The sequence below is a fragment of the Panicum virgatum genome, chromosome 1N, assembly GCF_016808335.1.
Source record: "Panicum virgatum strain AP13 chromosome 1N, P.virgatum_v5, whole genome shotgun sequence".
In the NCBI taxonomy this organism is placed as follows: domain Eukaryota; kingdom Viridiplantae; phylum Streptophyta; class Magnoliopsida; order Poales; family Poaceae; genus Panicum; species Panicum virgatum.
In genome coordinates, this window is record NC_053145.1 from 18,659,066 (window position 1) to 18,687,046 (window position 27,981).

Consider the following 27,981-nt stretch of genomic DNA (forward strand, 5'->3'; position numbering starts at 1 on the left):
AAATTGGAACCAACAGTGAGAATGACTATTACAGCTGGTTCCAACCATGGACCAACAATTATGAAAATGAATTTGATTGTCACCGTCAGTCCGTAGCATGAACCGATATGGTGACTGTTTTCACCATCGTTTCCAACCACGAATAGATGGTGATAAGTGAGAGTACAAACCACCATTCCTTCCACCATTGCTGCACCATTTTTCACCAAAATATATATACTCATGCAGCATCCAGATTTGGATACACAACACCAACTTATTTAAAGTTGGTAACTAGCAATACCTTGTTTCTTTGGCTTGTATCGTGCATTTTGTGATGGATTTTTTGGTAAGGCACTTTCTTCAACTTTAGACCACTTCATAACAAAATTGTTCATGGAGGTGCCCAAATTTAGAAGGTCGTTATATATTAGTCACTTGCTTCAAGGTTGGTATCTCACAATTCTTCTAAATGCTAGATTTGTTTGGTTAGATCATATTCAAATTTGTGTTTAATGTGATATAGAGCCTCATTTTTTACTTGAAGGATATCTTCACTAAATTGAAGTCATATAGACACAATTCATGGAATAGAATGTCAAATATTTTTAAGAAGCATATGTTCAAATTGAAATTCAAAATTATTAGAGGATGTTATGATTAAATTGAAGATCATGGAATTGAATGACTTAGACATATGGAGGCCATTTTTATTTAATTTAAAACTCAGAAAATTTTAAACGATGTTATTAGTAAATTCAAGGTCATAGTTTAGAGCTGAATATTTGTAATTTTTTGACAGTATTAACTCTTTCATGAAGGCCATCAAGTCATACAACATAAACAATCTACAACATAATGGCTATGTGTACTGCGCATACATTGATTATAAAAATAAGTAGTTTCGCAACATTGAGTTGATCCATTTTCATTTACTATTTAGGGGTTTTATGTCCAATTACCAGATTTGGAATAAGCATGGGAGGACAGTAAGAATGAACCTGATGAAGGTGAATACGCGCGCGTTATGTAATTCTCTTCTTCATTTCTCATTAGAGAAGTAAGAGAGATCTTCTATTTAAATTGACTTGCACTAACCTAAACTAGCAGTATGTGACTATAATTGTATGATATGAACTCTTGCTTAGGAATTCCCAGATCCATATAGTATAGGTTACCCTATAGTATATATATATGGGCTTTTGTTGCTCCGGTCTAGATGTGGCTGCTAGTAAGCCTCTCTCTGCTACCCCGAGGCCTCCACCTCTCCCTAGAAGGTAGGTGGGGTGCTATACTGCTATGTACCCTAAATTAATTATTATTTAGCAATTCATCTATGTTTGGGGAAGATTATTGTACCCTAAATTAATTATTATTTAGCAATCCAATAAGAGAAGATTATTGTACCCCTCTTTTTGGGGAAGCAATTCATCTATGTTTGATGTTTAATTAAAATTGAACCAAATCACATGCTTAGAAAATCAATCCCTCCTATACATAAGGTCGTGATCAATTTCCCCTATCAATCTTCCTAACAAAAGTCCGGTCTTAATGTCAATAATATCTATCAAATTTATGTATTAAGCTAAAAATTTATGTAAGCTATGATACAGTTTAGGTAAAGTATGGTTTAAGATTTCCTCTTCCGGCAATGATGTGAGCTAGTTTGAATGAAGCTTGTAAGATGTTAAATACGTAGTACTCGAGTTCCACAAACTAACAAAGAACAAATAAAACAATTTTTCTGCTGCAGATTATTATATATAATTAAGTACAAAAAGATTAGAGTTAAGATACATTATTATTGTCTTACAAGTCTAATTAGAAATGGCCAGTGGGATGTTCCAATGGGACTGTAAGAAATGACTGATACCAATTTGCATTGAGGTCTCAGCATCTCCTGCGACTGATGTTGAGTTGAGCTTTGAGGTGATCACCATGGGGAATTAGAATGACCAGTTGTCCTGGTTGGCGTGATGCAGTTGTTGGAGTCTCCCCGTGACTTCACCGCCGGTAATGCGTGGTAACATGAAGTCCGTCGAGTCTGCACAGTGCTGCGCACACATTCACACTTCCCAAGAATCCATCCACCCGGTGCGCACACCGTGAGGGCGCGAGCTTGGGTGTCCCACCAGGTGTGGGAGCCGCCCGGGGCCACTGCTGACCAAGCTCATCGGCGCGATGTGGGTGCGATGCATCCAGGTTCCGATGCTCCACTTCGGCCTCACAGAGGCGCAGCTTGCTGTCCTCGCCTCACACATTCGCGTGCTTGCATGCCTTCTCAACATTCCACACGAATGAGGACTATTCGTTGAATTTCTGATGCGACTGATGCGAGCGCGGCCTCGTCGTCGGTGGCCGTAGTGGCAGGCGCATGGCGAGGCGCGGCATCTCGTCATGCGTCCTGTCCTCGGGGAGGCATCGCAGGCGGCAGAGGAAGAGTAGGAGCTGCGCGGGTTGAAGGCGCGCCACCCTGCCCCGGCCGCGCCCTGGCCGAGCGGCGGCGAGGGACCCTACAGGCTGCTGCCCCTCCGCTCATGGTGCCCCAACGGGAGGGGCGGCACCACTAGCTCCAAGCGCGCGGCGGCCGGCCGCCTCGCCAATCGCGATGAGGGGCCCGCCTCACGGCTCGCAGCGGCGCGGCGGCAACGCGGGCGGGGGCAGGAGCTGCGCGCGGAGGCAGGGACAGTGCGCGCCGGCCGGCCGGCGGAGCTCTGTCGGCGTGTATGGCGAGAGCAGTGGCACGCAGGAGGGCCTGACGCGCGGGCGGGAGTCCGCTTCGTCGGCCTGTTCGTGTGAAAACGGGAAGAAAACAAGGACAGGGGCAACATAGATATTTTTGTTGGTACGTTCCACTTGTTAGGGCTTTTCTATTGTTATCTTCTAACAGCATATGGATGGAAAGGTACAGGGTAAAAAGAAAGTTGACGTCAGGACATACAGATGCGAGTGAAACTTTTAAGGGTACGAAGGTCAACAACAATTTTCGTAAAGACATACAAGTTAAAGACTCAATATTTGTTGCTCTAGCACAAGGACAAGATGTGGTATGTCTTGGTAGTTACGATATAATGAGGCCTTCTAGATAAGAGGAGCCAACCAATTCCCAGGAGGACCAAAGCCGTATATAGCATTGAAATGAACAATAGCTTGTTTACCTATATAATTAGTTGAAAGATAAATTGTAATTCCATTTGTTCTTTCCTCTTAATAATCATGGAACCTTCTGCATAAACACTCTTGTTGTATAGGCTGGCATCGATTTTACCAAAGCCATGACCAGTTGGTGGTTTCTGACCCATCATGTTTTTTTTATTTTGCGACTATTCACTACTAAAAAAAGTCTTTGATCCTCTATATTTATCCCATCATGTATTAATTAAACTCGGGACTAATATGGACATTAGTCCCGATTCCAACGCCTAGGGGACAAAAGAGCTTTTTAGTCCGGTTGGAACCACCAACCAGGACTACAGAGCCCAAACCTTTAGTCCCGGTTAGTGGTACCAATCCGGACTAAAGGGTTCGTAGCTCCACCGATTAGTCCAAAAGAAAGACAAGATGCAGTGCACAGGTTAGTACACTCTTGATGAAATTTTCAAGTGTTTTTGTCATCTTTTGGTCCAACATATATCACAAATTGGAGTTTAAAATCTTGGGAATGGCAGAAACATGCGTACACACTTGATGAAATTTACAAAGTACACAGTTATTTTTTTATAGTCCTGATTAAAAAAACATAGGTTCATTCCCTTTTGACCAAAAATTATTAATCAATTACTTGGCTTGTTCTTTATATTTTATTTACACACCAGAGGCGTGCCATTTACATCAGTTCCTGGCACCTTTGGATGTAAACTGTCCCCCAGTTTCTTCTGGTTGCGTTCTGATTCATTGCCGCATCGTCTACGAGGTAACCTGATCCCTTCCACTCCAATGCTAGAGTTACCTAGAAATATTGACCATTTAACTAAATAAAGCCACTACTACAAATCCGGCCTTTTGTCCCGGTTCCACAGGACCATTTGTCCCGGTTTTGGAACTGGGATTCGCCTTCCGGGATAAAAGGCTGGAGGCTTTTGTCCCGAGTGGCAGAACCGGGACAAAATGTCCCACACGCTAAAAAAAATTTTGCACCCCGCGGGATTCGATCCCAAGACCTCTTGTCTAGCGCATGGTTTTCTTGCCAACTCACATAAGTAGTACATGTGATTTAGTATAGAATAACTTCCTTTTGAACTGTCACGTGGAGGGGCCTTTTGTCCGGGTTGGTAACACCAACCGGGACAAAAGGGTTCTTTTGTCCGCGTTGGTACCAACCGGGACAAAAGGGTCTTTTTGTCCGGGTTGGTGCCACCAACCGGAATAAAAGAGTCACTCTTTTGTCCGGATTGGTGTTACCAACTAGGATAAAAGGGTTGGGCCTTTTGTCCCGGATGGAGCCACCAACCGGGAGGACCTTTTGTCCGGGTTGGTGCCTCCAACCAGGACAAAAGGCCCATATCCCCCCCCCCCACTGACCCGGTTAGCCGTTGGACCCGGGACAAAAGCCACCTATTGTCCCGGGCCCAAAAGCAATCGGGACAAATGGCCTGGAACAAAGGCCTGTTGTGTAATAGTGAGCACAACTTTACATGCATGCCTCAACCAACAATACAAACACCACACAAACGCGACTAAACATCACGGCTATACGACTGTTCTGTTTTTCCCTTCATTGGTCGCATATACTCCCTCTGTTCCAAATTATAAGTCATTCCAAGAATCTTGGAGAGTCAAAAATTTTCAAGTTTGACCAAAATTATATAACAAAATAATTACATTTATGATACCAATTAAGTATCATTAGATTCTTTGTTAGCTATATTTTTATAGTATATCTATTTGATGTCATAAATCTTTGTATTTCTCTCCCTAATTTTGGTTAAACTTTGAGATGGTTTAACTCTCCAAGATTCTTGGAATGACTTATAATTTGGAACGGAGGGAGTATAAGAGATACACAGACCAATTCCATGGGTGACAGGATGAGTCTAGACGTAGGGCAAACATGAGTAATGTTTACTACATGAAGCCTCTGGTATATCTTCCTGAAATATACTCTGACACTATCATTATGTAGAATAGGAGATGCCACGTGCCTAGCTAAGCTTTTTAGCGATATCCTTCTCTGTAACGATTCATGAATACACTAGCAATAGATGAAAACATCAAAGCATATATTATTGTTACTAGCTACATAACCCTTTTTTTCAGCTATGATCCTGTGGGTGATTTAGACCTAAACTGTTCGCAGCAGATTGAATGGGCGTACACACATCCTAATGCACAGTCAAGCATTTTCTCTGCGTAGGACATGTCTGCTACTTTTTCTATTCTTGTATGGAGGTTGACGATAGCCTTTGTTACCAAGGCCATTCTAATTTTTACACAATATATGTTCTCCATTCGTGTCTCCATCTTGGTTTCAGCTATTGTATAACAGAAACAAATAACTTTAATTTTGGGTATCCCGGCCCTTTTCAATTCAGATGCATAGTAAAAATATTCGGATGTAATGCATGAGAATCATAGTAGCGGTCAGGCATCAAACGTAGTTCTTAGTTCTTACCATCAAAATAGGATGTACCCAGAGCCGTAGACTCCCGCACTGTGCGGAGTCTGGGGAAGGTTATTAGCGGGAGGTCTTTCCCACACATCGTGCAATGTGTAGAGGCCACCGCTTGAACCTGTGACCTCTCGGTTCACAGGCGGCAAAAGCACTAACACTTGCACCAGGCCGCCCTTTTCTTAGTTCTTACCATCAAACATAATATAATGCTTCATATATATGTAGCAGCTGTGTTCACGTGGAACACAGTAGTAATTTTGATAGTCAGAGTCTCAGAGTTATTTGCTTCTGGGTGTCTCCCCTTCGGGTCCATATCCTCCATTTTAACTTCATTTTTCTTCAAAGTATAAGAAAAAATGTATAAGAATCTGTACTCTCGATTCAATATTTAAAAAATGTATAAGAAAGCTAAGCTTAGACTTTACTTACAAAAGCGAGGAGTTCCTGTAGGTGAGTTACTTGTCTAGACAAAACTCCATGTTTGAAAAAGCTAATGGGAGACTTCTGCCAACATCCAATATCATAAACAAAAGAAATGCACGCTGCGCTCAAGCATACTCCTGGCTAATGTTACAAACGAAGCAATGCACTTCTATCCCATGGAAGGATGATCAGGTTTCCCCTAATTTACAATCCTGACACCTCACACACCTTATGGAGTCATATGCCTTGCTTCAATGATTGTCAATGAGCGCACTAGGTGGCTTGTTTTGAGTTTTAGGTAGACACAAGGCTACTGTAACATAATTTTTCTCCCTTAGAAGGCACGTTACTATAAGCAGACAGAGAAAAAGAGCAATATAGACTTCCTGCCCTGCTCGTAGCTAGAGGCAAGGTCCTTCTCAGTCAACAAACCCTCGGCTCACAAAGCAGAGGCATCTTATATATATTGAATGGTCATGCATGGCGAGGAAATGAATAAACACTTCTACCCACTATCTGTTCTGCATTGTACTGCTTCATTAACGCATCAGTATATCAATAGAAACATTATATTTTTTAGAACTGACGGACTATCATGAAAATGACACATTGCAAAATTTCTTGCTTTTGTTTATTATTAATGACTGATAGCATCAACATGCACATTTCAATGGAGCAGTTATTATTTGAATGTTCTTATCTTCTAGTATAGTCAATTGTAGCTCAGGATTCAGTTCAGAACCCTATATACTATTTAATGACAAACTCAATAATCAAAATATTACCTTGGATAGTCCAGAAACTTAACATTACACAATTGGCCGATCTGTATATACTCAATCTCAATGTCATTGTTGATTCTACTTGTTGTAACCATTAAGTAATTTGTACGTGAGGGAGGTACCTATCAAATGGTTCCATTGATAATAGAAACAAACAGCGTGCCACGCATGTTGCATTAGGCATATGTATTTACATCTCCTTTCGGTCCATATCTCTTTTCAGTATATATATTAGAGTGAACTACAAGGTGAGAGAATCCGCATCCATCTACATCGATATCCCACAGGCAACACACAATTTGAGTATATCTTTTGGAAATATTTCACCAACTCAAAGGCATCACCTTCAGAGTTATCCCCAATCAGCCCTTTTAAACTCTCGGAGGAAAAGATCTCGTCTAAATTATAATCCTGATACCTCACATACCTATATTAGCCATATGCTTCATTGTTGTAGCAACAACAAATGTACTAATTTGCTCCATTTGAATCTGCAAGAACTCATATGACAAGCTCTATGTAACCTAAATCATTTTTCCTTATTACCACCCATAACAAAGCAGATAGAAAAGAGTAATGTAGACTACAGGGTACAAGCTCTTTTTATACATCTCAACTGTAGCTTGCGATCCTTAGCTTGCAATAAGCAGAGGCCATTTTATAGAAGGCAGATGAATGTACTCATAGAACTCACGTGTATTAGAATTGTACCTACTACATATCTGTTTATACCGTACTGCTTCATTGATCAAAGCCATCAGTAGACCAACCACATTATCATGTGATAAATACAAAAACATTATTTAATGGCATCAACTTGATTATTTCCGTCAGGCAGTTGTCAGTCAAGTGTATCACAAATTGGAGTTCAGGATACTAAATTTAAGCAAAGCTACATACATAATATGTAATCACATCTCTTACTGCTCATCTTGAATTCACTACATATATGTACACATATTGGTACATTAGAGAAATCAGCAGAAGCTAATGCTTAATACGTATCCTTTATTCCTTTTCTTCCCTAACGCCCCATGCCAGCCTCATCTGAACAACAAGGGGAATGAACTAGACTTTGACTTCAAAACAATTGCAGGCACAAACAACGATAGGGTTATATTATGCTTCAATTCTAAAAACAACTTTTACATGGTGTCTAGAACAAGCAGGTAGAACTTGCCAAAAGCTGGCTGGTTACTTGGTTATTAGTTAGAATTGTGATTGTCCTTTTGAATTTTCCTTGCATCCATCGTGCTAAGATCATTTTGAGTCAACCAAACTAATTATTACAAAATTCATCGAATTTATAGTCCTGATGATGTTTGAACAGTATCCAAACCTGATGATATTTGAACCTTACAAATGGGCTAACTTAGAGCAGAGGACAAAGGTAGCGCTTTAGAATACATCATCTCTTGTTACTAGGAAATATATATCGAGAATGATGTTCATACCAATAGATAGTTTGCTGTCTTTTTTTTTTGCAAACGAGAACCCACATACGACAGATATTTTACAGCATGAAGTATAGAAATTTGTATGTTGCTAATTTTATTACTCTAGCCCAGGGTTAGCTTTGCATGTATTTTTTTTTTTGAAACAAACAAGAGCTGCTGATTATATTGAAAAGAAGAGTACACCTAGACTAGGCACAATGATAAACAGAACAACAACACAAGTCAGTTGGATTGGGACATCAACACGACCTCACAAATCAACTCGACTCACTACTCCAGCACCCCTCATCACCGCCGGTTCGTAAGGAGTATCACCAACGGTTCGGGAGGCGTTGGATTTATGTCGTTGGTGATAGCGGGGCCATCACCGCCGGTTCCAGAACCATTGGTGATGTGCACACATCACCGCCGGTTCGTATCTGGAACCGTTGGTGATGGAGACATCAACACCGCCGGTTGAATACACGAACCAGCGGTGAAGACCTTTTTCCCATCAAAAAAAATATTTTCATATAATAATATTGCATCATTTGTACAATAGACATGTTTAAGATATTATTACAACCCCTGTATCAGATCCCATAAAACATTTTATTTCATCAATAGCACTAATTGATACTATTCCATAATAAATTGCTGCAAATTATCAAGACAGATGAATTCATCTACCTCGAAGGGATTACAATCTTGAACCCTGTCAGGGGTCAGAATCTTTGCCACAACTTCTGCATAGGGTATGTCACCATTGACAATTTCACGAATACCAGGAAGAAACGGTTCACATATCTCAGGCAGCCTCTTTCTGTAATGCTCCGACAGTACATCACATCGATGCAATGCACTAGCACAGCCTACAAATGTTCTATCAATCTGGATTGGATAAACAACATGATCAAAAAGAGAAGCATTACATGAACATGATCAAAAGAGAACCTAGGAAAATGATAATTCAAAGCAGCTGCATCCAACCCAAAAAAAACACAAGATAAACAAGCATTACAAATTTATCCTTGACAATGTCAGACTGAGATGCAGAACTCTTTGCAGGATATGTTTTCTCCAGGTCCAGTGCAAGATATGTTTTCTCCAGGTTCAGTCAACCAAAAACTGAGTTAAACTAGTTTGGATTTCAAAAGGAGCATGGGATAATTAGCTAAATACTATAGCTCCACAATCAGCTACAGAGTATGCTTTTGCCACAGTATTTTTTGATTGCAGTAAGAAGCAAACCTGGACCACCACTTTTCCACGCTACAGACTTGTCTTCAAACTTTATGAACTCAAGCAGAAAGATAACCTGGTAAGAAAAGTTGCATGATATTAGATAGAACAGTTACAGAGTATTGTTGATAGCCAAGGCGATAAACTATTAAAACTTTAAAGCAAGCACATGGCTTATATGATCAATCCTGGGTGCGATGCAAATAAGAGAAGGCAACCAGAGCCAGTGCTAGTGAAAGCAAGGTAGAATTAGAAGTACAAACATTATCTGCAACTTCATCATTGATAAACCACGACCACAGATTCTGCAGTAACACAGAGAAGGATCATAAGAAGTTGAATTAAAGTGATTGACCTGCAAGCAAGGGCGGCTTAAAATGGGTGTATACATACCTTTGGTCCTTTGCATAAATTCTCGTAGACATGGAAGAAATCAAATGAGAGAGTTCAAACATCATAATAAAAAATATAGAGTCCACGCATCAAGTTTAAGAACATCTAGTCCATACACCAAATATATTACAATGCTTGACAAGAACGATACGATCTAGACATTACACCTAGATTATGCTGTACTCAGATCCTGGCTTCACCACGTAGTCCACAAGCCATCCAGCTAGTTCTTCTTGAAGTGCTACTAGCTCGCCCATGAGCAATTCACGTGAATCCAACTCAGTGTTCTGGAAAAAAAAATGACACAACAACAAGATATTAGACAAGTTAGAAAATTCAAGACACAAGAACATATATCAATTAACCATTTCATACAAACCATTTCGGCGCTTCTGCAATCGCCGGTGTAGCAGTGCATATAATGCATTACATAGAACCCACAGTGATCGTTGCCCGGAGGCTGCTTGAGGATGTATTTAGCCTCTTCTACAGTGAAGTCTCCCCAAAAAGGTCTATGGATTTTGCTTTTCTTACGGTACTTAGCGAAGGCCCTATATATGAGCGAAATTATGAAATAGAAATTGCATGAATAAGACACACGACATTGAAATATCGTATAAATTCACTTGCTTTACTTACTTGTTGACGACATCAATGATGGGCTGGATTAGTGATAATGGCCTCTTTCGTGAGTCATAAACCTCGATTCGACTATTGTTAAGGTTGATATCGAGTAGGACATGATGATAACTGTATATAAGACACAACAAAGCAAATTAATAATAACCGTGGTGAGAATAACTTTGATATGGAATTAAAAAACAAACTTACAAGCAATTGTATGAAAGAAGTATGGATCTTTTATCCTGCATGGAGAGGAAAGCTTTGTACAAGTAGTCAACGGTACTTGGTAAATTGACTGTGTTCTCATGTACGGTGCTAGGGTCCAAGAAGCCTATATTGTTAATCCCACATCGTCTACATTTGTGTGACTCCATTCTAGAAAAAAATAATGAAAAGTTAAACATGCTAATGAGTGATAAATGATGACAGATAATCAGTAGTGAGGATACTTACACAGTCCACAAGGTCATAATTGAGACGTCGAGAGCACCCTGTTGGTAGAAATGATACAAGTGCTCGAAATCAACCCACACTCTGCCTTCCCCTTTATGAAGATCTTCATCAAGATAACTTGCCCCAAACAGCTTACTTTTTTGCATCTTGTACCAAGAATGCAACTGTCGCATTCTTGTGGGTAGCTTCGGGATTTGTTCTGGGGCCACCAGATCTTTCCCCAATTCAAATTTCCAGATAATCGGTGGTAGTGGCAATGGTTGTTTCCACCAATCTTCTCCATACTCAATTTGAAGAAGTTCTAACTCTGTCATGTTGTTTTGTTCACAAAATGCGGCCCGTTCAGCTACATTTAACTTGTGTGCAGCTCGAGTTCCTTCACGCCACCTCTCTATATTCATAGTTCGCTCATAGTCTGAAAGCGGAGGTTGATTATTTCCAGTTTGCGGCATTTTCATTAAGTTTAAGAAATGATCCATTGCACCTTTGGGGACTATGAAGTCCTCCTCTACTTTCTTTCCTTTTTCTTTGAGTAGCGATGTTATGCTTCCACTCACCTGTTTCTTGCCCGTCCCTTCACATGGTCCCTCTGGCTTTTCTGCCGGTTCTGAATATTGCTTCTGAGATGATATTTTCTGTGTTCTCGATGATGTTCGCCTTTTTTTAGGAGGGCTAGGAGGAGTTAGCTCTCTTTGAGGTGACGGCGGGCTTGATTCTCTGTTGGACTTTGGTGAAGGAGGTAGGTCCCTCTCCGGTGACTCTCGAGGATCATCATCGGATGACTCAGATTCTGATTCAAATATTATGTAGCGTTTCCGCCACGCCACAAATCCTCCGATGTTATCCCCTAGCAACCTACTGTCATCACCGGGGATATCCAACTCCACATTTTTGTATTTCCTCTTAACAAGAGAATCAACGGTAACCTTTGCATAACCTTCAGGTAAAGGGCGATTATGCAGCATAACCCCTTCGCCGATTGGCCAAGCCTGACCTACAGCCACCTTCATATCAAAGAACTTCTGATGGATGTATAGCTTGCAGGTTGTTGGTTGTGTGATCTTATCCACAGGGAAGGTGACTCCAACATCCTCCTCAGGCAACGCAGTGCTTCCACAGCTACTCCGGACCAACCCTTGTGGACTTGTAAGATCTGGCGCAACATCTCTCATTGCTTCTCCTGGTGCCAAGGGAGCACCACGGGAAAGTGATTCCACAAGCTCAGCCCGAAACTTCTCATTCGTTGCATTTACTTCTTCACGGACAGCTTGTAAAAGACTTTGCCACTCGGCCTGTTGTTGAGCATTCCTCCTCCCACGGCTCCTGTATGTGCCCAAATGTTCGGGGAAGGCACACCTCCATGGAACATTGCCGGTCCCACGTGTGCGCCCTGGGTGCTCTTTGGATCCAAGTGCTCGAGTCAGCTCATCGTTCTCCCTGTCTGGCACGAAAGCGCCAGTGGAAGCAGCCTCGTGTGCTTCCTGAATCTTGTGTCCAAGATCCTCAGCATCACGATCACGAAAACCAAGGGAACCATCAGGATTGTAGTACGCACCCCTCGCTAGAAGATACCTCACGGCCCGAGGATCCCACCCATCTATCTGCAACGTAACACCACTATGGACCAGCCTCTCTGCTTGCTCCTCCCACTCAGGTATTTTTCTAATGTACCCACGAGAGCCGGTCTTATGGGGCTTATCATTTTTCCTACAATTCTGTGAATTTGTGGCGCTGCTAGCTTGTGCCTCCTCTGACCTCTTGTACAAGACAAACTGTTCCCAAAAAGGTCGTTGGTTCGGAAAATCCTTCCAATCTGGCTCAGTTTCATTCTTCACATGCTTGTTCAAGGTAAATTTGAAGTATCTGAAAGAGTTGCCCATGAGAAACAGTGCTCGACGCCGTGCTAATGGCTCTGAATCCTCGGGGAAGATGAACTTTTCTTTCAACTTGGCCCAACATATTTCCTTGATTGAGTCCGGTACCACCCAAGTCTTATCCTTCGCATTCCAATACCTGTACGTGATGGGCACATTTTCCTTCACCACCACCCCAATAGCTGACTTGTATGGCCCCATCACCTTGACAGGAGCGACGGGCTCACCTAATTCATCGAGCTCGGTAATAAGAGACCGACCCTTAGGCATCTTGTTCCGACCTCGTTTGGCCCTACCGGCAGCTGATGTTGTGGTCTCTTCCCCAGTATGAGCTGGCGCCTGCACATATGTTGAACAGTTATTTCCTACAATTGACCAATTAGAAGAGCACACATATATGCGACACTGAATTACCTCATCATTTTGGTTGAGGTTTAAGTACTCAGAAGGGCTTCCATCCCCTCCACCCTCAGTATTACTACGGGCCCCTCCATCATCATTCTCCGCATTATTCTCAGCTTCAGCTTGTTTCCCACGACGAGACTTGAATCGTGAAAATCGCCCCATTATACCTGAATTTGAAGCTGGTTTAACTTTTACATCAAAATTTGCCAAAACAACTTACAATTTGGAACAGAGGAATTAGCAAATAAACTGAGATTTTAGGCTTTAAGCTGATGTGAGGTCCATGTCGAATTCGTTGCAGGGTTTCAAGTCAAGAATAGAGGATGTGAGGGAAGAAATCCTTCGGAAAAGGAGGGCCGGGAAGCTGCCTGGGGACACCACCACTCCAAGTGGCAGCAGCACTCCAAGTGGCCATACCCCACGGTGAGTGCATTGTAGCTATCATGCATGCATCCAAGAATGCAACCAGCCATCTGCTGCCTGCTACTGATGATGCATGGTGTGGTCGCTCTCCACATATTAGCTGTTCTCCATCGTCCAACTTGCTGACTAAGCTTGGCAAATATTCCTCGTGGCTTTTAATTATATGCATGGTTGCTAATGAGTTCTCCAATAATGATTCGATACATCCCTCCAATGATTATTTCTGAAACACATGCATGTATGGCCTGATCCATCTTGCTCTTTCATTCAGCAAATAAAAAAAGGCTAGACTGATCATCTTGTATACTAATGCTACTGCTTGCTAGAAATGGGAGTATGCAACGCACTAAGACCAATGAACAGATTAGGATGGAAAAAGGGAACTAAAATACACTTCTTCAGAATTTATCATATGCTGTTTGTCACATCATCAAATGAATTCAAGATACTGTCTTAATGGAATGCAAAACCACAGAAGCTAATCTAAGATGTTAAGCCACATCGTCAAAAAATAATAATCTTAGTATCTTCCAACCATCCCATCAAATGACCATCTTTATGGGTAACCACGGCCCCGCAAAATGATAATGGCACAAGTAAGACCACCTTCAACTCCTAGATGCAGTTCTAAATCTAAGATTATAAATGTCAACTAAGGGATACTAAGATTATAAATGTCAACTAAGGGACATTACTAAAGTTAATTATAAATGCCAACTAAGGGATTTACTAGAATTAATTTCTCCAGTGATCTACTTTTAAAGTCATCCATTCAATAGTACATTTAAATTATTTTCCTTGACATTTCATCTTGATTTCTAGTGGCTAACATCAATACTGAGTGCCAGAGGCGACGCACTACAGCTGAAAACCACAAGTAGAAAGGGATTTCCAATGGAGGTTATCTAACAAAACGCCATTAGAGAAGGTGTCATTTCTTCTGGCGGTTTTCTGGAAATGGAATATCCATGTTTAAAGCCAATTCTCTAATATCTAGCAAGATTTAAGTAGTTCAGTAGCTATAATGGTTGAATGGAGAATGTATAATCTATATGTAACGGAGCAAGGGACAACAGCAGAGCCCACACAAATGGAGAACAGAGCAAGGGAATTTCATGTCTATAATGGTTGGTTATAAAAATCCTGATGTAATATATTATAATTGAATTCTTGATACTAAGAAGACGAGCAAATGATCATGCGTGTCCATTACATGATCTTTATTTTTTTTTCTACGAGAACAGAGGAGCGGCCATGCATGCTATGCAACCCAAGTACCCAACACATCAGCTTCGCCGGATCAGTTGCTCTGGAGGACACTCTGGAGCTGCGCTCCCAGCGCCGGGAGCGTGACGGGCTTCTGGATCAGCCCGTTCACCCCCGCCCGCCGGCACATGTCGCGCACGCCGTCGTTTTGTTAGGGTTTAGGGTGCTCCGTCTCACACAGCGGAAGGAAAGAGAAGGGGGCGGACATACCTGGAGGATACGCTCGTCGCCGGCAAAGCGCTGGGCGAAGACAGGACAGATGGCGCCGCCGCTCGGCCTAGTCGTCGCCGCCAGGAAAGAGAGATCTGCTGCTTAACTTCAGGGATGGCGGTGCGTCCGGGGCTCGGGGACGGGGCGCCGGTGCTTGGGGACGGCGGCGCCAGGGCTCGGGGACGGGGCGCCGGTGCTCGGGGATGGCGGCGCCGGGGCTCGGGGACGGGGCGCCGATGCTCAGGGACGGCGGCGCCGGGGCTCGGGGACGGGGCGCCGGTGCTCGGGGCGCGCGTCTGAGATTTGGGGCGGTGGAGTGGCGACTGAGAATTGGGGCGCGCGCTAGGGGGAAAAAAGGAAAACAGGGCTCCACCGTCGGGTCCAGCCCTCACCCGGCGGTGTTGATGATCTACACCGTCGGGTCCATCCCACACCCGGCGGTGTTTATGATCTACACCGTCGGGTCCAGCCCTCACCCGGCGGTGTTGAGTGTCTATACCGCCGGGTCTACTCCCAACCCGGCGTTGTTGAGCCCCTGCAGGCACTTCACATGCCCACTTCATTCAAGACAAAGTGGAGGCATATATGTCTACTTCATTCAAGACAAAGTGGAGGCAAATATGGCAGCAATCCATTCACGACATATAATTAATAAGTTTTACACCATACGAAGTGGAGGCATATAATTAATAAAAATACTTTAATTCTTTCTAAATATTACATGGTTAAATTAGTACATAAATAGTGAAAAGATAGCTTCAATTGACGATGAGGGCCTCGTTATGATCAAGTCGCACATAAGCTGGTTCTTCTCCCTCTCCAAACACAGGTAGGTCGATATCGGGTCCAAGTGGAGGCATGTCCTGAAATCCCTTCTCTTCATCCTCGGTCATATTTTCAACACCGACGATCTTCCTTTTCCCTTGCAGCACCACATGTTTGCCCTCATTCGCTAGGTCCTTTGCATAGAAGACTTGGACTACATCTTTAGCCCATATGAATGGTTCATCCCTATACCCTATGTTGGTGAGGTCAACGACCGTCATGCCGTACTTGTCCGTGAACACACCCTTAGGAAGCTTGATCCACTGGCACCGAAAAAGAGGGATTTTTAGTGGTCCGTACTCTAGCTCCCATATCTCTTCTATGAACCCATAATATGTCTCCAATTGACGATTGTCGTTGTAAGCATCGATACAGACACCACTATTTTGGTTGGTGCTTTTCTCATCTTGTTTTCTAGTGTAAAATGTGTATGCATTTATCTCATATCCTTGGAACTTTAGGACCGTACTAGATGGACCGATGGCCAAAAGATCTAGTTGAGCATTGCCGGTATCGACACCTGCTAATTTAAGTCGTAACCAGCTTCCAAACTCCTCTTTATGTTGTTTTGTGAGCCATGCTTCTGACCTACCGCGATATTTACCTTGTAGTTCTCTCTTGTGCATTTCAATATAAGGTGAGACTACAGATGCCTGCTGCAGAACGGTGAAATGTGCCTGATTAAAACTAGCCAGGTCATCGATACGAACTGATTGCTCACCAATCATACCTCTGCCCCCCAGCCTTCCCTCATGACGAGATACTGGAACTCCCATTCTATTAAGATCCAGGTAGTATGTGCAGAACTCAACTGCCTCCTCTGTAGACCATCCATTAACCATGCACCCTTCTGGACGATATCTATTCCGAACATATTTTCTTAGAACACTCATCAACCTCTCGAAAGGAAACATCTGATGCAAGAAGATTGGACCAAGAGCTTTTATCTGGGCAACAAGGTGAGTGATAAGATGCACCGATATATCAAAGAAAGTTGGTGGAAAATGCATCTCGAGCCGATTAATTGTGTGAATCAGGTCTGCTTGCAGCTTGTCAAGTGTGTTTGGGTCTATGACCTTGTGTGAGATTGCGTTGAAGAATGAGCACAACTTTATGATCGGATCTCTGACCTTCACGGGAAGCATGCCCCTCAGAGCAACTGGGAGCAACTGTGTCATAATGACGTGGCAGTCATGGGCCTTCATGCAGCTCATGTTGAACTTTAACTCCTTCATGTTCGCAAGCCTTCTGATGTTTGATGAGTAGCCCGTTGGCACTTTGAGTTCGTGGAAGAAGCTACAAATTTTCTTTTTCTCAATTTTATCCAAGGTCCAAGATACAACCGGAAGCTTCGTCTTCCCATCATGTTGAGTAATTGGATGCAGCTCACTTCTGACATTCATATCTTGCAGGTCCTGTCGAGTTTCAAGTGAGTCTTTTCCTTTACCTTTCATGGCCATTAATGTTCCGAGCGTGCTCTCGGTAACATTTTTAGTTAGATGCATGCCATCATGTGCGTGACGAACAATCAAGTCCTGCCAATAAGGGAGTCTCCAGAACAAGGAATTTTTTTCCACAACGAATCAGCTGGAGCGGGTACACTTCCTTTGCCCTTTCCTAGTACAACTCTTAGTTTACTAACCTTCTTGTATATCTCCTTCCCATCTAGAAACTTGGGAGGTAAACGTTCATCCCTTGTACCATCAAAGGATTTCTTGTTCCGGCGATATGGGTGAGCCTTTGGAAGGAACCTACGATGACCCATGTAAACCATTTTGTTGCTATTCTTCAACCATCTTGCGTCGGTATCATCCAAACAAACCACACATCCCTTGTAACCCTTCATTACTTGGCCTGCTAAGCTACCAAGGCCGGGAAGGTCTGTGATTGTTACAAACAACATTGCCTTCAGAGTGAAGTGTTCTCGCTTGTACTCATCCCACACCTTGACACCATCGTTCCACAACTTCATTAGATCATCCACCAGTGGTTCCAAATACACATCGATATCATTTCCAGGTTGTTTTGGCCCTTGGATTAGTAATGGCATCATGATGTAGGTCCGCTTCATACACAACCAAGGAGGAAGGTTGTATATGCAAAGAGTTACAGGCCACGTACTGTGTTTGCTGCTCACCATGTTAAAAGGACACATCCCATCCGTACTCAAACCGAATCTTATGTTTCTTATTTCCTTTGCAAACCGATTCTTGTATTTGTAGTTGATAGCTCTCCACTGTGAACCATCTGCAGGGTGTCTGAGATTCCCATCAACGAGTCGATCTTCGGCATGCCACCTCATCAGCTTGGCAGTCTTCGCGTTTGCAAACAACCGTTTCAAACGAGGAATGATAGGAAAATACCAGACGACCTTGGCAGGTGGTCGTTTGTTGCGGTCACCTTTCATTGACAATGCTGATTCAGGACATTTGTACCGTGAAGCTGAGCACACTGGACATGCATCCAAGTCTTCATATTTGCCGTGATACAAGATGCAATCCTTAGGGCATGCATGGATCTTTTGTACCTCCAGTCCCATTGGGCAAATCATTTGCTTCGCCTGGTATGTGTTTTCAGGCAACCCGTTAGGGCGTGGCAGCAACTTCTGCAATAAGCTTAACAAATCATCAAATCCCTTGTCTGACAAACCATTACTAGACTTCATCTCCAATAGCATCAGATTTGCTTCAAGTTTAGACACGCTGCAACTTGGGTAAAGTGGTGTTCTTGCATCTATCCTCATCTGCTCCAACTTCTTCAGATTCTTTTTGTCAAGAAAGTCCGGTTCCGCATCACGTATCATCTGGTCTAGTGCATCCACAACATCATCAGCAACTAATGTTTCCTGCATGGTTTCATTTACACTTTCATGTCCGGTTTCCTCTACTATTTCCGGGTTAGTTGTTTCCTCCACTGTTTCATGCCTGTCCTCATGGACGGAGTGCATTGTCTCACCAACCTCACCGTGCTTGTTCCAAACTTGGTAGTTGGGCATAAAACCTCTAAATAACATATGAAAGCGGATCTGCTCAACATTGCCAAACTGCTTCTGATTTTTGCAATCAATGCATGGGCAATACACGTAGCCATCATCTTGTAGATTCTTGTGTGCCTTGGCAGTCTGCACAAACGAGTCCACACCATTGACAAAATCCAAATTTCCAGCCTTTGTACCGTACATCCAACCTCGATTCATCTATGCACACAAGAAAACATCCAAGAATCTGAATTTAGTAAAATTATCATCTCAACACATAGATTTTCAATTTATCAAGTTTCGTAACAAATATCACACTTTAAGGGCCATCTAAATCAATTAAGAAAGAGGCTTTACTTCAATAATTAAAATATCTACTTCAATTTTTGTCAAGTTCCTTATCATCAAAACTAAGAAATGCCATCTAAATTAATTAAGAAAAAGCATTTACATCTCGATCATCACAATTAATAAATATCCTATAAACTAATTAAGAAAGACCCCTTACATCCCAATCATCGCAATTATGACAACAATCTAACCATAAAGAGCTAGTTCTTACCTTGAATCAAATATGTGAAGTCCAGTCCTCAAAATTTAATGAGCCTCCATGATGACTTCATGAAGAGTGTTCATGAGAATTTATCCTAAAGTGAAGAAAAAGAGACTCTCCTTGATCAATTCATCACAAAATGAATGACTAATCCTAAGATAAAGGCTATGAATCAAATGGATTGCTAGCTACAAACCTATCACAAGTTGGTTCACTCAAACAACAAAAAAAGAAGCTCCAATGATGAGAAATGATCCAAAAATGGAGAAAAAAACCCTCCTTGATCAATTCATCACGAAATGCATCATTAATCCCAAGAAAATGGGTACAAAGCCAATGAATTGATGGCTACTAACCTTAGAATAAGTTGGTGGAGCCAATACATCAAAAATGGTGAGGTTTCATGAGAATTTCGGCAAAATCTGGCAGCAACAATGGAGGAGAGAGGTGTGGCCGTCGGGTTGGAGAAGAAAGGTGGTAGGAGGAAGGAGGGGTTGGGGTTTTGTACTGTACAGGCTTATCACCGCCGGTTTGTAACACGAACCGTTGGTGATGCTTATTATCACCGCCGGTTCGTGTTACAAACCGGCGGTGATATGCCCGCAGGACATCACCAACGGTTCGTAACAAGAACCGGCGGTGATAATCAGCATCACCGCCGGTTCCAACGGCCACTACGGCCACCCACTCGGGACCCGGCGGTGATACCTCATCACCGCCGGTTCATGTTAAACCGGCGGTGATAGCCCGTTGGCAATGGCCAATTCTGTAGTAGTGACTCCACTCAAAACCCCACACCGCACCACCACAAAACTCGAGAGAAAGCCGACAAATAGCCCTCATCGCAAGCCCCATCGTCACTGACGATGTCCAATGCCAACCAGCCGACGCCATGCAAGTCGCAGTCCGCTGCAAGCCATGTATCTAACACGACTCCACCATGCCGCCGTCGTCTTCAAGTCGCACACACACGATCGACGATCTCCTAACCACGACCTTTTGTTGGTAGAAGTTAGAGGAGAAGCTCACCACACGACACCGAAGAGGCCACCGCCAAGGATCCCTCACTGAAGTACCGCTAATGCACCTTACATACCAAACACCGCACCGGATCCTGTACCTCCAAGAAACTCAGACGTGTGGTGGCCTCACTACATCCACCATCGCACACCACTCCTCGGATACACCAACTTAAAGTGCACAGGAGCCTCGCCTCTCCCGCCGCTGGACTCTTCGAGGATCCAGGCCGCCGTCACGGGGCGAACTTTGCATGTAGTGGGCACTATAATATTTATATAGGTTCTTCTCACATACTAACTCCCTCTGTCACTTTTTATAAGGAACACATGCATTGAAAAGCTCAAACATTGTTATTATGTTAACAAAATATCAGTTAATTGTGGAGTTCTAAGTGCACCCAAAGAATCAAAATCTTTGCATGGCTCTTGCTGGTGGACAGGCTTAACACAAAAATGATGTTGCTCAGAAGGAACTTCCATGTTCAGCCTGACACATATTGTGTCATGTGCTCTTCTTCAGCAGAAGAAGATATTGACCACCTGTTATTTTTCTGTCCCTTTGCAGCCAGATGTTGGCAAAAGCTTGGCATTCAGTGGATGAATGCAAATGATATTTATGATAGAATCCTCCTGACAGCAAGTAATACTGGCATCCCTTTCTTTATGGAAATCTTTTTGGTAGCTTCCTGGGAAATCTGGAACATGAGGAATTCAAGAATCTTTGACAATGGAAGACCAACATTTCGGCTATGGCTGACGAACTTCAAGCAACAGGCATATCTCCAACTCTTGAGAGTTAGAGAAATAGATAGACCACCTATTGTACAATGGCTAGAGTCTCTTACTTAATTTGCTTTCTCTCCCACCCCCTGCACTTCTCTTTGGCTGTGTTCACTTCCCCCAAACTCCTCCAAACTTTCCATCACATCAAAATCACATCGAAACATTAAATATAGCAAATGACTCATGCATGGAGTACTAAATGTAGGTAAATAAAAAAACTAATTACATAGTTTTGATGTACGTTGCGAGACGAATTTTTTGAACCTAGTTAGCCTATAATAGGACAATATTTACCACAAACAAATAAAAAATGCTACAGTGTGCTACAGTGTCCGCTGTGACCTTTTCTACCAGATTTTCGCGGATCTAAACACACCTTTTGTAAGTATTACTCCTGTACAGTTGCCTTTTATTTTAATTTAATTGCTGTGGGGAACTCCCCCACAGTTTCACGTCAAAAAAATATTAGTTTATGAATATCCATATTTTGTGGTCATAATAATTATGTTGCTATGCATATTATATTATATTATATTATATTATGTTATATATATATAAATGAATGATCAAAGTATGAAATGAAAGTACTCTGTTCTACATTGCAGTTCTTCATCAGAGCATAGGAAATTAATCAAAACACTGTTTATAAAATAAATCTGCAAACAACATTTCCTTTTTCTTTTGTCTTTTTTTTAAGGGTTCTTTTGTCTTGTTAGTATTGTTGCATTCCTCCTCAACTTTGGGTCAAGATGTTCTATCATTATTAGGGTTGAAAACGGTAATCTGAACTGTTCGAACAAATTTAATATTTTAAAATAGATATGTATAAAATTAGATGGTGATCATTTCTTATATTATCAAGCACATTATTACAAATAAGAATAAAATTCTGCATAAATTATTTTATGCATTATTTGCTCCCTACAACAAAAAAAAGTGAAAAAAATACCGAATTTGTTTCCGAATCCATACCGAATTTTATATCTATCATTTGAGAAAATATAGGATGAATTTGAGGTTTACCTTTTTTGAATCTTTACAAGCTCAATGCTCAAAACAAGAATACAAATTTGTATACAAGATTCTATATCCTATTTATTCGCAATCAAAGAAAAACGACCAAAAAACTGATTACCGAATAATTACCATTTCCGACCGTTTTCAACCCTAATCATTATCCAACATCGAACATATCGAAGGCTTATGTGCCCGCGCCCAAAAGCTGCCCCGGGCTCCGGGTCCCGGACGCGCTCAGCTGCCGATCACGGGCTCCCCATTCGGCCATTCGAACGGCCAGGCGCACGGCCCACCAGCGAATCCGAATAATCCAAATCCCCAAAAGAAAATGGTAAAACAACAAAAAAGAAAAGAGAAGTGCTCGAGGTTCTTGCTCCGCGCTCACACTTTCCTCCTACCTGCTCATCCCGAATCCGCCCACCCAAATCCTCGAGTCCGCCGCAGCCGCCGCCTCCTCCGCAATCCAGCCTTCCGCCTCGCTGCGCCGGCAGCCTGCGCCCTCTCCGCCTGACCGCGCCGCCGAGCACGAGGGCGCGGCCACCCCCCACCGTCCACTGGTGCCGGGCCGCTGGTGTGGATTGGAGTGGGGATCCAGCCGGAGTAGGGTCTCGTCGAGATGAGAAAGCTGGGATTCGCTGTACTAATCCTGGTGGCATCCTTGCCGTGCTTATTTGCATCCGACCGCCAAGGTATACTACCGCCCCGCCCTATCCTTCCTTCCTGCAAGGTGACGCTCTCGGCCGCCGTCGCTTGCCTACGTGCTTCCGCATGAATGCGTTTTCGGGAGGCGTTAGCGAAACAAATGGGAATTCGGTTGTATCCTTAGTCTGTTGCTGTGTTATACCATGTTCTAGAAAAGGGCTAGGCACTGGTTATGGTTGGCGGGTGGGGACGTGGGGTGATGCCTAGCACCTAGGTAGCAGTTAGGGAGGCTCCATTGATGCTAGGCAGTCAATTTAGCAGTTTGGTACTTGGCGGGAGGTTGTCGCCTTGCGCGGAGACGCCACCTAGATGGCCAGGTGTCTGATTTTCAGGACAGTGGTTACAATTTTTCCTTATTGACATTGCAATTTGCAAGTGATATCTGGGAAAAATAGTTTAGCTCAACTTTAGTTACTTGATACTACTAATGATACCACATATTTCTGCAACTGCCAATAACCAGCTCAACATAGCATTTAATATGGGTGTACATGTACCATTATTTCAGGAAAAGCACACCAACATGCTCATTAATGTTACCTGAACAAACAAACCAATGCAAGTAACATAACTGTCTATATGGCAATGTTCACATATCACACTAGTATATGGTGTTTCGGGTATAATGTCTTTGGACCTGTTACTGAGAGGAACTTTGCATTTGTGTATAAGTGTTGATCCTATTCTCTCAGTAGATAATACAACATGCATTTGTCTTCATTTTCACTCAGTTCACTTGAGGAAAGTGGAAAGTGTGTTCCTCACTCCTCAGAATTTAAGCTTTGGATGGACATATAAGTTAGTTGGTGGTTATGGAGAAACCAAATTATTTTATATCCTTTGGGGTGATGTAGGCATTTAATGTAGGCTAAGCTTTAATTGGATCTCTGGTTGTCAATGCTCACCTTATTAAAACTGGATAACTGACGTTTGGCAGGGGATGCTTTATATGATATGAAACGAAAACTGAATGTTACCGGCGGCCAACTTTCTGATTGGAACCAAAATCAAGTTAACCCTTGTACATGGAATTCTGTGATTTGTGACAATAACAACAATGTGGTTCAAGTGTAAGTTGTATCCCTTGTGCCCTTCTTTATTTGCTTTCATTATATTCTGATGTTGTTGGAGCACTTATGTTCCCCTCTCTTGTGATCCTGATGGATTTCTGACTCATCTTGATGCTGTCTCCTAGAACATTGGCTGCACGAGGATTCACTGGTGTTTTGTCACCAAAAATTGGAGAACTCCAGTATTTGAGTGTCCTGTGAGTAGAATCTCTTATTTGGTAGATTAAATAATAATTTTAACATAATCACTTTTCTAAAAATGGAAATGCTGACACTTCATTTACATTTATTAAATTATTAGAAATAGTGAATTCTTTTTTTTCAGTTCTTTATATTTTTCAAAGTAGAAATTTATATAATCAGTACATGCAATAAAGTTATGTTGACTCAACTCCAGAGTCCTTGGCTAGTCTACAAATCAGTTCCTCTGTTCAACCTAATTATTCAAAGTTGCTTCTGTGGATAGACATGTCTAGCTTTTCTTCATGTCTTTAGCGAAACTGATTTTTTTGTGTAACAAGTTCAAAGTGGGCTAGCTATCAATGAAAGTAAACTAGGATGAACGCATTGTAGTTAAGATGAATTGTTTTAAGCTCTGATATTAACTGTAGATGTGTGTTGTACATGAACTAATGTTCAAGCTTAGTGCAATTTGATTTTCTGATCATTCTCTCAGACTGCTATGAAACTATGGAGCATATGATCTTGCAGGTCACTAGCTGGTAACAGGATTACTGGTAGCATACCTGAGGAGTTTGGTAATCTTTCTAGTTTGACAAGCTTAGATTTAGAAGATAACCTTTTAGTTGGAGAAATACCAGCTTCTCTTGGCAATCTTTCTAAGCTACAACTGTTGTAAGTATTTTAAATCGTTTTCCCCTTCCTATAAATATATATATATATATATATTATTTATGATGATGTGGCCTTTTAATGTTTTCTCCCTTTCTTCCTCATAACCAGGATACTGAGTCAAAATAATTTTAATGGGCCAATTCCTGATAGCATAGCAAACATTTCAAGCTTGACAGACATGTAAGACTGTCCCGTTTTCCTGAGTATTATACCCTTTTAAGTTTCTGATAACTCAAGTTCATTTAACTGTGCTTATCATGTGTTGACAAAATTATGTTTTGATGACAGCCGTCTGGCATATAATAATTTATCTGGTCAGATACCTGGTTCGCTGTTTCAAGTAGCACGTTACAAGTATGCCAAATTTGCTCTAAATGTTTGTTATTCTTTTAATTATTTTCTTGATTATGTCTGGGTGATAAAATTCCATTTTTCTGTGAGCAGCTTTTCTGGTAATCATTTAAATTGCGGACCCAACTTCCCTCATTCTTGTGCATCCAGCATGTCCTATCAGAGTAAGCTGTATGCTGACTACTGTATTTTTGAAATTACCAATGCATAGTAACTTGTCTGTAAGATAGATGGTTTCCTTATATCATGAGATTCCTAATTATTCTATAATTATCGTCTTACAGGTGGATCCCATAGCTCAAAAATTGGCTTAATACTTGGGACTGTTGGTGGAGTAATAGGGCTTCTTATTGTAGGAGTTCTCTTTCTAATCTGTAACGCAAGGAGGAAAAGCCATATGCGGGAAGTTTTTGTGGATGTAGCAGGTTCCATGCCTACTCGATGTGTTGTTTTTGGTCTTCCACAGTAGTCAACAGTTTTTCTAATGGCTTACCAATACTGTTATCTCTTAGAAATTTATAAATTTTTGAGCTGCCAAACAAGAAGAAGTAAATATACCCCCTTGATACTTATTAATATACATCAGGTCTTGTGTTTCAGTTACTGAAATAAATGATTCCTATTAAGAATACATGAACCAGTGCATTAATTAAGCTTGTGTTTGCATTGGAACTTTATTCATTGAATTGACCTAAGTTATATCACAATTCATGATCTGCAGGCGAGGATGATCGGCGAATTGCTTTTGGCCAGCTCAAAAGATTTGCATGGAGAGAGCTGCAGATTGCGACTGATAATTTCAATGAAAGAAATGTTCTTGGACAGGGAGGATTCGGTAAAGTCTACAAGGGAGTTCTTCCGGACGCGACTAAGATTGCTGTAAAACGATTGACTGACTATGAGAGTCCTGGTGGGGAGGCTGCCTTCTTGCGTGAGGTTGAGCTAATTAGTGTTGCAGTTCACCGCAATCTCCTAAGGTTGATTGGCTTCTGTACGACACAAACAGAGCGCCTGCTGGTCTATCCATTTATGCAGAATTTGAGTGTTGCCTACCGCTTAAGAGGTATTAATTTTTGTACTTGTCTGTGCCCCCTCCTACTTCTCTATGTAGTTTGCTAAGATGTACCACCACTATTACCTACAAGGAATTTTCTCTATTATTTCCCCTCGTTTTATGTACAGGTAGAACTTCACATTTTTGTTGCATTAGTATAAAATAACTAATTTTCCCATCGGTCAAAAAAATATTAACTTGTTTAGCCTTTTCTCTGTTCAGTATTTAATGCTGGTGTCATGTCGTGTGTGTCCAATGTTCTAAATGTTTTCCAGAGTTTAAGCCTGGAGAACCCATCCTAGACTGGCCTGCAAGGAAACGGGTGGCTATAGGCACGGCTCGTGGACTGGAGTATCTGCATGAACACTGCAACCCCAAGATCATACACCGTGATGTAAAAGCTGCGAATGTATTGCTTGATGAGGATTTTGAGCCTGTTGTTGGTGACTTTGGCCTGGCAAAGCTAGTGGATGTTCAGAAGACATCTGTGACAACACAAGTCCGTGGAACCATGGGTCACATAGCACCTGAATACCTGTCCACTGGGAAGTCGTCTGAGCGAACTGATGTTTTTGGCTATGGGATCATGCTTCTTGAACTCGTGACTGGTCAGCGTGCTATTGACTTCTCACGGTTAGAAGATGAAGACGATGTGCTATTGCTTGATCATGTAAGCCTTGTTTACTTTCCGAAAATTGGGTAGTTTTTCCCTTGCCACTTTGGGTACTAAAATTTTTATGTCTGCAACCATGATGTAACCTGATTCCTGTGTATGTTACGATGTGCCTGTAACTAAATGCAGGTAAAGAAGCTACAGAGAGAAGGGCAGCTAGACTCAATCGTGGATGTCAACCTGAATCAGAATTATGACAGTGAGGAGCTTGAGATGATTATGCAGATAGCACTGCTGTGCACACAAGCATCACCGGAGGACCGGCCATCCATGTCAGAAGTGGTTAGGATGCTGGAAGGCGAGGGCTTGGCTGAGCGATGGGAGGAGTGGCAGCAGGTGGAGGTGACAAGGAGGCAGGAGTATGAGCGGATGCAGAGGAGGTTTGACTGGGGAGAGGACTCTGTTTACAATCAGGAAGCGATAGAGCTATCTGCAGGTAGATGACAATCTGTGACAATGGATGCGCGTAAATGCAATGCAACCCATGTATGTACTGTATGTAACTGTTCTTATGTGTAGAGTACATATTAGATAGATATGTTCATAAGATTGTTCAGACAAACTTGGGGAGCCACATCATGTATGTGGATGAAATTGGATGGATAAATTGCAGTAGATAGATGAGGTAACTGTAATTATTTTTTGTTGGACATATCTGAGCTTAGGTTGTTTGCGCGCCATGTACTATATTTAATATTCATCTGCAGCTGTCAACTATTGATAAGTCAGGGTATAGTTTGCTGCTTCTGAATCTGTTGCATTCCCTTGGAGACATCAAGCAGGCTTTGCATTCGGTGAATCATCGATCTGGAAAATGAGATCAAAGTCCGCTTTTTTAAGGACTAAATCTGCAATTGTGCTTTAACTAAGATGCAGTGGAGTCAGTTACTTAGGGTATATCCGTTTATGTGTTACTGTGATAATATTTGTGCCAACAAACATGGCAAGGGGAACAACATTACCGGTAAGTTATTATCTGAT

At 42.1% G+C, this 27,981-nt stretch overlaps 2 protein-coding genes and 1 long non-coding RNA gene across 4 annotated transcripts; 1 reads left to right on the forward strand and 2 right to left on the reverse strand.

The window, feature by feature from the left end:
• Nucleotides 1-9,470: 9,470 nt before the first annotated feature.
• LOC120655435 lies at nucleotides 9,471-10,524 on the reverse strand. Of its 2 annotated transcripts, XR_005667502.1 has the most exons (5): nucleotides 10,506-10,524; nucleotides 10,246-10,417; nucleotides 9,867-10,153; nucleotides 9,737-9,778; nucleotides 9,471-9,549 (listed from the first exon to the last, which is right to left on the reverse strand). It is a non-coding gene; the product is annotated as an uncharacterized LOC120655435 (long non-coding RNA). The 2 variants fall into 2 exon arrangements; XR_005667501.1 differs by having other exon boundaries at nucleotides 9,477-9,778.
• Nucleotides 10,525-17,474: 6,950 nt separating this feature from the next.
• On the reverse strand, nucleotides 17,475-19,886 carry LOC120653386. Its single transcript, XM_039931143.1, has 2 exons — nucleotides 19,486-19,886; nucleotides 17,475-19,142 (listed from the first exon to the last, which is right to left on the reverse strand). Exon 2 carries the CDS (start codon nucleotides 19,140-19,142, stop codon nucleotides 17,475-17,477), a length of 1,668 nt encoding a protein of 555 aa, XP_039787077.1. The 5' UTR covers nucleotides 19,486-19,886.
• A 2,761-nt stretch (nucleotides 19,887-22,647) lies between these two features.
• Nucleotides 22,648-27,745, forward strand: LOC120655437 (LRR receptor kinase SERK2-like). The gene is made up of 11 exons (XM_039933270.1): nucleotides 22,648-22,984; nucleotides 23,935-24,067; nucleotides 24,193-24,264; nucleotides 24,779-24,922; nucleotides 25,031-25,102; nucleotides 25,211-25,276; nucleotides 25,367-25,437; nucleotides 25,558-25,698; nucleotides 25,995-26,336; nucleotides 26,603-26,997; nucleotides 27,130-27,745. The coding sequence occupies exons 1-11, from the start codon at nucleotides 22,912-22,914 to the stop codon at nucleotides 27,442-27,444; spliced, it is 1,824 nt and encodes a 607-aa protein (XP_039789204.1). The 5' UTR covers nucleotides 22,648-22,911; the 3' UTR covers nucleotides 27,445-27,745.
• The last annotated feature ends 236 nt before the right edge of the window (nucleotides 27,746-27,981 follow it).